At 42.4% G+C, this 13,453-nt stretch overlaps 2 protein-coding genes across 2 annotated transcripts; both read left to right on the top strand.

Moving 5' to 3' along the window:
- The first annotated feature begins 2,888 nt into the window (after positions 1-2,888).
- LOC121810442 lies at positions 2,889-3,527 on the top strand. Its single transcript, XM_042211209.1, has one exon. The coding sequence runs from the start codon at positions 2,889-2,891 to the stop codon at positions 3,525-3,527; it is 639 nt and encodes a 212-aa protein (XP_042067143.1).
- A 211-nt stretch (positions 3,528-3,738) lies between these two features.
- LOC121810441 lies at positions 3,739-9,462 on the top strand. Its single transcript, XM_042211208.1, has 5 exons — positions 3,739-4,005; positions 4,178-6,263; positions 6,413-6,630; positions 8,759-8,861; positions 9,212-9,462. Exons 1-5 carry the CDS (start codon positions 3,739-3,741, stop codon positions 9,460-9,462), a joined length of 2,925 nt encoding a protein of 974 aa, XP_042067142.1.
- Positions 9,463-13,453: the final 3,991 nt, after the last annotated feature.

Genomic DNA, 13,453 nt, shown 5'->3' with positions numbered 1-13,453 from the left:
TATACCTTAAAGAAACTACCATAACATCAGTACATTCTACAACACACGAGTTGTGGACTAGAGGCAAGTCTAGTCCAGCACATCTCAATGTATGGACTTATTCCAACATTTGTTTTGAAAAAGATGTCCAAGTAATTGGAGTTGTATACTGAGGTATGTTTTACAGTTATCCTAAATGATAGAAAATGTACAAGTTCTATATTCTTCAGAACTAGAAAGTATTTGTTTATACAAATATTGGATTCTTGCATGAAGATTATGAGAAGAACTACAAGTTTAACAAGCATGATAATTCTCAAGATAATGAGAATATTTATTTTCCATCTTAACCAAGAAGTCATACCATTAGAAACTTGTGCACTAAGAAAATCAATGGTGTATCGAAGATTGTAAGAGTCATGTCGTAGTGGGAGCATTCTTTGCGAACATAATATGTTCATGGGCCTAAGAGAGTCTTTAGACTCGGTCTTAGACCGACTTGAACCTAATCCATGTAAATACAAGCATGATTTGACTCATTCAGATAATCATTCTTGATAAGATGATAGATTCTGAATAATAATCTAAGATAGACAAGAATGTTTGCAAGACTTGCGATACTACCCATAGACTATTTTAGCCAGTGGGAGCTAGCAGATCTGCAAGTGTAAACATGGATCTTAAAATGCTAGAATAATGGCTAAAGGGTTATACCCAGAGAGAATCATATTCTCACCTGCCATTTTGCCTAACTCGATCTGTACATTGTCTATTGTAGCCTCCATATATTAGGATGTATGTAATATGATTGTTAAGATAGTTCTTTTTTGTAGAAGTTTTGAAGAGATCATCTACATGGTACATCTTAATGGTTATGTGCTACAACTACAAGAAAGTTGAAAGTGCACTATATTTTGTATTCTTGGTACTCAACGATGATGACATCTATAAAAGTTGATAAACAACAAAGAGTGTTATCTAGCGTAGGAAACTGGTCGTCTACCTAGTTTAAGGATGAAGGATTTTAGATAAACTAGTTACATTCTGAGCATCTAAGTCTTTAGTTGCTAGAAAAGAATGTTATGTTTTCTGAAAGAATCCTGCATTTACACAATACTTAAACACTTTAGCATTGAAACTTCCAAGAGAATGTTTTACTTCTCTAGATAGAATTATCTCGTCTCTAGTCAAGTTTTTTCAACACTGAATGAGATCAAGATGAATGAGACAAGTTCCAAAATTGGAAGTCTCATGTATGCTATGATGTGTATTAAGTTAGATATTAGCTTTGTCATTGGCATAGAAGCTTGATATCATTTTAACCATGGCCAAGGACATTGGATTGGGTAAAGAATATACTATAGAACTTGAAGAAGACTAAACGGTATGTTCAAGTTTACCAGACATCCATGTAATGTCTTTTAGGTTACACCGACTCAAGTAATCGGTGATCGAGTCATCCTCTGACTATGTGTTCACTTTAGGATTTGAATACTAAGACATGAATGAGTGTGATCAAATCATAGACTCTATTATGAAAATTATAAGTGTGGTTTCATTGGAAACTACTAAGGTAGTTTTTCATCTCAGTAATTTCCTAATAGCTTTGACTGTGATTCTGAGTATGTATGAGTATTATATTTTGCTATGATTACTCTAGTCATATGTCTAACTCGAGGAAAACACGAGCTGATGAAGCTAAGCAATCACATAGAGAGGAAGTATGAAATTAATTAACGAAAAAGTGCGCAGCGAGACATTATGGTTACAAGATATCATCATAGAACAACTTGGCAGAATTTTTCACAAAATGCCTATATGGCAACATGTTTAACACATGAGCTGAAAAGTATGGCAGTTCAATGTATCATGGTCCGAGACCTGCTAAGAGTATAAGTGGGAGAGTTTTGGCAGTGGGTATACTCGAAAGCATGATTTTGAGTATGCACGCATTTGCATTGAAATAGATATCTCAAAGCCTGTTCCAGAGAAATGTATGCTTCGACTCGAGGGAAAAGATATTACGTTGCATGTGAGGTGGGATAAGATCCCACACTACTGTTCAGCCTGCAAGCATGTTGGTCATTCAGAGGACCATTGCTATGTTATTGGGAAGAAACTGGCCCCACCCAAGAAAGATTTCTCCAGACCGGCACAACATAAGCAAAATGAGATGAGAGGAGAGCAAGGGGATCAGCCCCGGGGGAAGCAACAAACCATGCAGACACAGGTAGAATCGGGTTGGAACCGTGTGGGTAAGAAAGGCATAGTTTTGAGGGACTCGACGGCGCAGAAACAGAATAAGGGAGTTCAGGCACCACGGTATAAATACAGAGTAGTAGCAAGCCGAAATAACAACCCCAGTACCAGCCTGCAGAGTCGGGAGCCTACTTTTGCTCATAACTCCGGCATGCTTGACCAGCACCCCTCTGAAAAGGGCAAGGGAAAGAAGAAGAGAAGCCCAGAGAGCAGAGCTAGGTATAGAGAAAAAAGGAGGTTGAGGAGGTTAGAGGAGCTGGAGGGTCGATCCATGTCAGAGACTGAGGGATCGGAGTTCGAGACAGACGATGAAGGGAAGTCGGAGAGCTGCCCGAGATCTCTATCACCTACACTTAGAGGGAGCCGTTTGCCTGACCATGAGGACTACACGGGACTTGGAGTGCACAGTAACAGATTTGATATTTTGGAGGATGAGGACCCGGAGACAGAATCGTCCATGGCCATGGTTTTGCATGATGGGACCGCAGAAGCTCAGATTATTTATGAGGCTAGGATGGCAAAAGGGGGGCTGCCGGAAATGAGAGCTCGCCAATGGAGACCGCCAGCGATGGGGATCGACGCCCTATGATTAAAGCACCGATGAAGAAAGCGAGGGTTTCTACCTCGCATATACTTTGATTTGTTTCCTCATGACGAGCCAGTTCCTAGTGTGGAACGCACAGGGTGTGGCGAATGCCCGCACCAAGAGACATCTGAGATATTTGATCCGAGAACACAAGATTTTGTTTGCTGCAGTGATTGAACCACAGAGGACACCGCCAGCTTTAGGCCGAAATTTCCACGGCCTTCGGTTTGCAGGATCTAATGAAAGTGGTCACATTTGGATTCTTGCCCATGAGGATTGGACAGTGGAAGTGGTAGATGACTCGAGACAGGCTTTACACGTTAAGGTTTCTGCTGCAATCTTCCCCTTCCCGATCTATATTACCATTGTCTATGGGAGACACATGAAAGAGACGAGACAAGCACTTTGGGAAAAGCTGGGAGATCTCTCGCTGGTCATGGAGGGCAGACCGTGGCTAGTGGGTGGAGATTTCAACATGTTCCTGACCAATGAAGAGAGACATGGGAGTAATACAGATAGACACAGAGACATGATGGACTTTGCCGATGCTATTGCCGAGTGCCCGCTGATAGACCTGGGTTTTGATGGACTGATATTCACGTGGCACAGGGGGGCTTTGGGAAAGGTTGGACCGCATCTTGATTGGAGAGCACTGGACTTCAGTTTTTGCAACTACTCGAGTGACACACTTGGCGAGATTTAGCTCTGATCATGCGCCTCTCTTGGTGAGATGCCAATTTTCTGTCCAGACCACGAGACCGGCTTTCAGATTTCAAAATATGTGGGTCAGACATGAGACTTTTAGGGGCGAGATTGCCAGAATATGGGAGGGAGAGACAGGGTACAATGGCATGATGAACCTCCAGCTCAAGCTTATCAGGGTCAAGAAGTTCCTCAAGACTTAGAATAGAGAAATGTTCGGCAACATCCTCCAGAACCTAAAGGATGCGGAGCAGGCAGTACTTGAGGCGCAGGCCATATATGATAGCGACCCAACACCCGCGCATAGGGCTGATTTCAGTAGAGTGTCTGCAGAGCTAATCATCACTGCCAAGATGGAGGAAGAGTTTTGGAGGCAAAAGGCGGCAATTAAATGGGCTACTGATGGAGAAAGGAATTCCAAATTCTTCCATGGTTGGGTCAGACAGAAGAGAGTTAAGTCGAGGATACACACGGTTGAGGTTGGGGGGCAAGCGCTGACGGAAGAAATAGAAATCAATCAGGGATTCGGCGGCTGCATTCTTCCAGCAGCTTCTGACCTTGGATGTTGGGGACTTAGCACAGCCCGATTTATCTCTTATACATACACTACCGGATTCGGTTGATCATGAGGCTCTGTGTTCGCTGCCGCAGGAGAAGGAGGTCAAGGATGCAGTTTTTGGGATCAGTGGAGACAGTGTGTCCGGGCCGGATGGGTTCACTTCATTGTTCTTTCAGCACTGCTGGGACACTGTGGGGCGTGATGTGAGTGCAGCCGTCGGTGACTTCTTTAGTGGGGCGTTTATGCCTAGAAGCTTCACGGCGACCATGATCGTTCTCATTCCGAAGAAGCCTAACCCGGTCACGTGGGGAGATTTTAGACCGATCAGCCTCTGCAATGTTACGAACAAGATCATCACAAAGATCCTGGCTTCGAGACTCGCACCTCTACTTCCCCTTGTCATTGCGCCAAATCAGAGTGGGTTCATCAAGGGCCGCCTGCTTAGCGACAATGCTCTTCTGGCTCAAGAGTTGATAAATGACCTGGGGAAGGAGCTCTCGAGTAGAGGGAGATCGCCCAACCTGGCTCTCAAGCTGGATATGGCGAAGGCATATGATAGAGTCCAGTGGCCGTTTCTACTCAAGGTTTTGGACACGATGGGATTCTCACAGACCTGGGTGGATATGATCAGGAGATGCATCTCGTCATGTTGGTTTTCTGTCCTGGTGAACGGTGGCCCGGCAGGCTTCTTTCAGTCATCCAGGGGGCTGAGGCAAGAAGACCCCTTATCCCCTTCCCTCTTTGTATTGGCGGCAGACTACTTATCGAGATGTCTTGATAGATTGATCAAGGGGGATAGAGAGATGGTCTATAGATGTCGGAAAAAGGCCCCCATTATCACTCACCTCTCCTATGCAGATGACATCATCATTTTCTCGAGGGCTCATAGAGAGGCGGTGGAGAAGTTGGTTGGATGTCTGGATCACTACATAGTTGTTTCTGGTCAGCTGGTGAACAATGGGAAGACACACTTCTTTTTGGCGAATGAGCACATGGAGTTCGCTGACGTTGTGGAGGAGGTTGGAGGATTTCAGAGAGGTGCGATGCCTTTTACATACCTTGGGGTGCCGATTTTCCGAGGAGCGAGGAGGGCAGACCATCTGCTGCCCCTTAGGCAGAGGTTGATGGACAAGATCCACAGCTGGTCCCACCGACATCTTGCTTTTGGAGGTCGTCTGGCTCTGATTAAGAGCACCCTGGCCGCCATCCCGCTACACATTTTACAGGTTATGAGCCCCCTACTTGGGTTTCTAGACGAGTTGGAGCAGATTTTGGCTAGATACTTTTGGGGCACAGTTGGAGAGAAGAGGAAGCTGCATTGGATTTCTTGGAGACAAATTTGCTTGCCTTTTGATGAGGGTGGCTTGGGTATTCGCCGCTTCAGGGAGGTGGCAGTGGCTTTTGGATTCAAGCTGTGGTGGAGACTGCTAGCTCAGGACTCTCTCTGGGCCAAGTTCATGACCCAGAAATACAGTATCCTTCCTTGTCATTTGCATACATCCCCTTGTTGGTCACATGATAGTCCTACTTGGCGTCGTTTGCGTCGTATTTGGTCATACATGCATGAGAATATTCGTTGGTCCTTGGGTGAGGGGAAGATCAGCTTCTGGGATGATGTCTGGCTTGGGACTAGCTCCATCCGGAATCTGTGCGTCCCGGGAAATGATCCTCCCCAATCGCAGGCTGTTGTATCATATTGGCATGAGTATGCATGGGATGGGGATATGCTGCATAGTTTATCTTTCAGGTTTGGCGTACCTCTCAATGTGATAGACCAGATCAGAGCCACGCCGATCGAGTTGGGGGCGAAGGATGTGAGGCGGTGGAGTCTGACTAGCCATGGCGAGTTCTCTGTGACCTCAGCCTGGGAGAGCATCCGGACTAGACTGCCAAAGAGGGAGATTTTTGGTCTTATTTGGAACCAGGGGTTGGCTCCTACCATGTCGGTGTTCATTTGGAGGTTACTATTTGGTAGGCTGCCGGTAGATGAAAAGTTGCAGAGGAGGGGAATTGAGTTAGCGTCTAGGTGTCAGTGTTGTAGGTCTCCTTGGGTCGAGTCTCTCAGCCATGTCTTTCTTTCGAGTCAGTCGGCGATTTATGCATGGGAGTACTTCAATGCCTGGTTTCCTTCCTCGCACACACCGATTCACACGAGCACCGATATTGCACTTAGACTAGGTCACTGGCGGAGGTCCTCTTTCCAGAGGGCTCCCGCCATGCATATTAGTTTTCTTATTCCTTGTTTGATTGCTTGGTTTCTTTGGACGGAGAGGAACGGCTACAAGCATAGCGGTCGTCCTTTTCGTCATTCACATGTTATTTGGCAGGTCACTCATCATCTGCATGTGCTAGTTTTGGCCGGCAGGATCACCTCGACTCATTGGAGGGGTGCTCACCGTCGGTTGATTTCATGTCTTTCTCCCCCAGACAGCGTGTTCTGCGGTCGCTCATGGTCCTATGGCATCCCCCTGATGCACCTTGGGTGAAGCTGAACACGGACGGCGCCTTCTCTACATCGACACTGGCGGCGGGGGAGGGAGGACTGGTTCGTGGTTCTGACGGATGCCTTCTGCGGGCTTTTGTGCTCCGATAGCTGCATCATCGAGCTTTGAAGCGGAGCTTTTGGCTCTGATTCGGGGTTTGAAGATGGCTATGGAGCTTTCTACTCACATTTGGATAGAGCTGGACTCAGCGGCTCTGGTTAGATTGTTGTCGTCTAGACACTTTGGCTCTGCGGATTTTAGACACCATATGGCTTTGATCCGGAGCATGACAGCTCAGCGGCATGTTCGATTCTCACACATCTACAGAAAGGGAAACCGGGCTACTGATTTTCTGTCCAGACCCCTGCCCTTACATATTTTGATCCAATCTCTGTGCCTCGGTACCTGAAGGCGCTAGTTAGGACGGATCAGCTGGGATATCCTAACTTCAGTTTCCGACGTAGAGATGGGGGTTGATCTAGTTCTTCTGGTGGTTAATTTTGGTCCTTTTTTGACTCTCCCTTTAGTGTATTTAGTCATCCATTTTCCGCTTGATAGAATGGAGGATCCCGGCTTATGGAACCTCTATTTTGCATCTCCATGTACTTGTTTAGATCTTAGTCACTTTTGGGCTAAGATCATGCCTTTAGAACATTACATTTTGATCTTATTTACGGGTTGGGGGTCTGTCTAAACCCCCCGCCCACAAAGGGCGTCTTTTTTTTAAAAAAAAACATGATTTTGAGTATAAGTGGGAGATTGTTAGGATTGGTATAGTGGAAAGAATGTTTCGAGCATGTTGCACGAATAGGATTGCTTGTGTACAATAAACTCTACAATCCACTTCTAACCCAAGGCGAGAAGAAGTAATTTTATCGCATTGATGTTTGCTTATGCATTTATAAGATGTTTCTCAAACATTTAAATGTATAAGAAGCAAAGAAGTCTAATTCTTCTACATAGTAGACTGGTCGTGAATGATGTTCACAGAAGGTGACACAGTCAGTCCTTTGTAGAAGAGAAATAGAATTTCACAACCTAGATAGGCTTTGACTACCTATCGTGAAAGGTTGCAGTGTCAATCCGCATGTTTCCTTACCTTAGGAAATAAACGACACTAGTGTGGTATAGCACTAAAGGATCTAACAGTTGAGATAAGTCTTTCTTGTTATTTACTGAAAGACAAGGTCTCGGTGATTGTTATTTCTTAATCATTGTTGACATAACATTGAGCATACGATATTGATTATGCACTACTTTGATTTATCAAATGATGTGGATTTTTCACAATCCAAGAGTCCTAATATCTTGGGTAGTGGTGATCAATGTCTAGAGGTGCTAGTATTGTTATTGCAATGAATCGTGTGCTGGGTGAATCCAGTTTGATAATATCTTCAAGAGGTGTTCGAAAAAGGTTTTATTATTTAGGAATTTATTCCAGAATAATAAATAAAGATTTTGAACTAGACAACTCTCAGAAAAATATATTAATTAATTAAAGTCAAATAGCATACTTAAATTAATTAATGGATAATTATATATTAAACACGGGAAATAATAAATTAAAGAGGTAAAGCTCGAATTACTCGTAATTTGGGATTGGACGGGCAGTCAATATTATAATACTATAATAGATGATAATAATATTCTTTTTTGGCTTGTATTAAGTCGGGGCACAATTTAATTAGTAAAACTCCAACAGGTTTGGCCCAAGTCCAACCTGCATGGATCCCTAATCTGGCTCATCATAACTCTATATAAAGGAGACTAAATAGAAGACCAATTTAATTAATTATAGCTTAAAATTTCGTGCCCCCTCTCTCCAGAGGAGTCAAAAATATCCATTCCCTTCTAGTGGGAATTATGTCTTCTGTCTAGTCAAGCCATTTTCGATTCTGACAAGCTTTGCCCACCCAAAGGTCATTATCTGAGTTCGGGACACATATTAGAAGGTTAGTGGTTGAGTACGAAGAGCATCACGTGGAGAAGGCGCAAGCAACGCCGATTCTTTGGATAATCAGATTGATAATTCTAAACCGTAGGAAATTCATGTTTTAGGTTTTATTTCCTTTTACATGAATTATATGTGTTCTAGCATGCAATTTTGTGTGTAAATCAATTAATCCCATAATAGGTCAAATAGATTTGTAGATATGGTTTATTTGTATATGCATGACTTCCGCTGTGCAGGGGGCACCAATCCCCAACACTATCTCCTATGGTATCTGGGAGGGAGTTGCGTTTGAGTTTGATCAAGTGGACTGTGAGGTTGGGAACGTGTGGTTTGGAGAAGGCAATTGGGCCTGAATGGAGGAGTAGAGATAGGGGGATCCCGCGAAGGCATGTTGAATTTAACCCCTAGGCAACATGGGAAGAACTGACCCACCCAGCCGCTGGCCAGTTTGCCTCTACCTTGTCCCATTCGATCACTTCAACAATCCCATCCTCCGTCTTGTTGAGCTTTACCTTGTCCATAACCTACTGGACTAGACGAACTCAGTTGTGCGGACTTCTATGACCGAGTTTACCTTTTGTGGTGCGCGAGGTGCGGCAGGAGAGTACATTTGGGATTTTAGACTGCCTACCAATGCCACTTGATTTCCACACACCCTGCCAGGAATTTGTCCCTTTGTCATATACTAGGGGCCTTTGTGCGCAACAACATCGCAATGATCGAAGCAGTGAACCTCTCCCCAATGTTCATGGTGGACCCTCCTGGCTTGTTTGATATTCAAATCTTCACCCGCACGAACGCGTTATACATAAGAGAAGGTGTTCCCCGCTTTTACGCCATGGGTGAAGCTGCAGTCCCTGCTGGAAGGGTGATCGCAGAACAAGGAGGACAGGCCCAGGAACAGAGACAGGCAAACTTGGAGAGGGCGGTGACAAAGTAGACAGTGGAGAACAGGGAAGCCTGTGCTAGGTTGAGAAGGCTGACAGATGTGATGGAAGGAATCTTCAAGGAATTGGCGAAGAATAGGAAGGAAGGCAAGGCCGGTACGAGTGGCCATGCCAGTAGGATTAATGAACCACCAGAACCGGCTGAGGAAGATGAGGAACCCCAAGAGTCAAAGGACGATGCAAGTGAACCCCCAGTAACAGTACCGAAAGAAGCAACTGCACCAAGCTCAACCCAGAGGAAGAGCCGGAGGAATAGATGAACGACCACCCCACCTGAGCATTTAATTTTTTCTTATTTAATTTTTTGTCTTCTGTTTTATTTTTATTGTTTAGGTAGAATTGTGTGTATATGTGTGTTTTTAGTATATGTTTGCGCAAACCTCCATTCCGAACACTTAGCCTATTTAATAGTCTAAGTGTGAGAAGAAAAGGTTTGCGACTGTAGCGCATGTATAAATGTTTTTCTGTGTTGTTTTCTATGTTTTACTCCCTCCGTCTGCAAAAAGGAGTCCCGATTTTCCATTTTAGTTCATCCGCGAATAGAAACCTGGTTCACTTTTACCATAAATGGTAATAGGGTCCCACCTTCCACTAACTCATTCCACTCACATTTCAATTAAAACTAATATATATAAGTGGGACCCTTATTCCACTAACTATTTTCCACTCACTTTTCTTAATATTTCTTAAAACCCGTGCCGCCAAGAGATGAGACTCCTAATGGCGGACGGAGGGAGTAGCATGTATAGTATTCTATTTTCCCACTTAGCCTATTGCATAGTCTAATATGAGAAGTTTTAGGTATGTAGTATGTTTTTTCTGTTTTTGTTTGAAGTTGCGTCTCTGTGTTCTGTCGTACTAGCCATCCTATTTTCCATTTCACAGCCCGTACTTAAGGGCATACACTTGTGAAGTGGGAGGGGAGAAATAATGGCCAGTATGATGCGTATATGTGTTTAAGTATATGTGTTTTAGTTTTAGTTTAGGATAGTCTTTCTAGGATAGTTTTTCTTTTTAGGTTATGTGTTGAATGAACAGGCTTAAAACTTAATTGTTTCGAACCGATGGCGAGGGGGATCGTTGGAAATAAGGCATGCTAAAAAATGGAAACCACCCCTCCCATTAGACCCCAGTCAATGCAGATGATGCCAGTATGACGGAAAAGTTCAACCTTAAAGCCAAACACGAAAGCCCTCTTAAATAGCAACTTAGAAGCCTTAAAGAGGAACACTTTCCGCTAAATTATGAAAAAAATAAGAGTGGCTGTCGTATGATGTCTAGGGCAAAGTGACTGCGAGTGGCAAAATCCTAAGGGCATTAGGAACCCCCCTCCCCCCAAAAAAATCCATCCCTTAGAAACCCATTCTAGCCCCCACTATTAATCACCTATATATCCCAGTAGCCACAAGGACTGTGTATGTGGAAGGCACGAAGCAGGGAACAATTGACCAAGAAGGCGAGACAGAAAAACCAACTGGAGAAAGAGGCAGAAAAACAAAAAAATCGACCAAGAAGAAACATTTGGTCCCAAAAAAAGAGAGAGAGAAAGAAGAAAATGGCCTAGAGAATCATCAGGCCCCAAAAAGGAAAAAAAACAGAGTCAAATAAAGTGCCAAAACCACTGGAGAGCCTACTGACCAGTTGATGAGTTTAACGAGCATTATCTGCAAGAAAGTTGCTTAAGTGTGCAGGAAAAGAGGTACAAGTCAGTAAGAGAGAAACCGGAACATTTAAGTGAAAAGGACGCCAGAAGGGTGCAATACTGGTCAGGATGCATGCCACAAGGCTCGAGATGGAGAAGGGAGAATTGCTAGAAAAGACCGACTATTCAAAAGGGCTAAAGCGACATTTCCACATTAGAGGTAAATCCTAAGAATGAGGGTGATCCACCCTATAAATAGAAGATCAAATGAAGGGAAAGACACACTTAGAGACGCTCACTTAGATAGAAAGCTCACTTCACTCACGGAAATCCCAAGTTCCTACCGCGGAGACTAGCTCCGCCACTTTTCGTTTCTCGCCATCAATCATGATCACTTGAAGACTCTGGTACTCTGCCGGAGGGAGTTCACCACCATTCCATCCAACCGTTGTAATTGCCAGAAACACTGTTTTATCGCTCGAGGGGCCAAACAATCTTTACTCGGTTTTCGTAGTTTAACTCTGGTTTTACTTATTTTATTTGGATCTTTTGCTTATCGTCATTGCTGCTTGGATTTCTACGTACTCTGTTTTGGATCTGATTGTTATGAAGTTTAAATTTACTTTTCGTTTATCTTTTGGTTGCAAATGTTTACTTCCTAGATTAGTTAGATCTAGTAGTTTAGCGTAAATTTCCAACTGTTTGAGCATGAATTCTCTTAGATAGGATAGATCTGGTTTATTGAGTAAATTTCCAAGTGTTTGATCGTCTATTTTGAAGTGGAATGCATGAGATCTGTAATCGCGTAGTTTTCGTCACCTTGCTTGTTAGTCAGTTTGCATAATCTAGGATTTCCAGTTTTAATCTTCATGATTTAGCTTTTAGTTTTAGATCTAAATTTGTGGAAAGTGTTGATTCAAGATGTTGTTTATGAAGTTTTTGTTTATCTGCAATTGTTGCATACTTGTTGGTGAAGATAACATCCATATCTGATTTGTAGACCACTTTACACTTTTCAGCTACTTTACCTTTTGTCCTTCACTTTTCGCCAGCTTTTCTGCAGATCTGGCAGTCATCAGCCAATTCGGTCGAATATCCGTGGCGGTTGTTTTTTGTCCATTTTTAGTAAACTTTCACTTTTCACATGCACTTCAGTCTTACAAACCCGCTTTTCACGTACTCGACGTATTCCCGATATGAAACTGTCTTACCAGTCAGGATAGTATAGTTCCCTTTTAAGTTTCGTGTCTAGATAAATCTCAACCCAATGAGTGGTAGCTAACCAGTAGGATTCGACCCTTACTCCACTATACTAGCCAGTAGAAGTGGGTTGAGGTATATTGTTGATAACAAGTTTTTAGGTCCTCGTGCCAACGACACGACTAGGTTTTGGGATCTCTCCTTGACCATTTAATTACACGACCCTGCACATAAACCTGCTCCTTCAAATATAATAAAGTATATTAGTACTATCTTATCAATGATCCAAAATATTAGAGTACATCATACTTTCAATAATTTATAAACATCTTTCATCGTAGCATTATGTGATGTGATTTAAATTAACTAATTTGAAAATGAATAAAAAATAGTATTACTTATTTTTAAAAATGGAGCCTATTTTATTGCAACTTAGTTTCAAACCCCTAAATTGTTGGGGTAGTCCCAATACACACGTGAATAATATGAATATTTATATAGAAAAGACAAAACTGTGTAGTACTTTTCAAATTGTTAAAATATAGGAATATAGATTGATAATTCTACTAATTTACACTACTATAATTTAATATTTTATTAAAATTATCTTACTTTTAATCTTGTCTATTAAATAAAAATATAAAATACAATATTAATTTATTTTTTTCTCATTTCTTTTCACGATCCTAATATTAATTTTAATCTAGAAACACAATTAAACGAGGACTATAACATATATAAGTTCATAACTAGGCATGTTTGATCAGATTGAGATTCAAAAATGGTAATTTGAAGAGGACTAAAGTCCCAATTTGGTCCTTAACATATTGCGTTTTTTTTATTTTGGTCCAAAAGATAATATTTTGGACCAAAATCAAAAAAACGCAATATGTTAAGGACCAAATTGGGACTTTAGTCTTTGAAGAGAGTCATCGTATATCTTCCGACTCATATTTTCATAATGCAGGTGGAAGAGATATTTGATGTTACACTCGGGAGTTATAGTGCAACGAATATTGCCATCTTGTTTGATGTCTAATGATGCGACGTCAACTATGTCCAAAATGGGGTGGTCCAAATAGGCCACACAATAACAATTATCGCCCTAGTTAAGGGGGTGGAAATTTAATAATTATAATGGA

The sequence above is a fragment of the Salvia splendens genome, chromosome 7 (genome assembly GCF_004379255.2).
Source record: "Salvia splendens isolate huo1 chromosome 7, SspV2, whole genome shotgun sequence".
Classification (NCBI taxonomy): Eukaryota; Viridiplantae; Streptophyta; class Magnoliopsida; order Lamiales; family Lamiaceae; genus Salvia; species Salvia splendens.
This window is presented reverse-complemented; position numbering and strand designations above follow the sequence as displayed.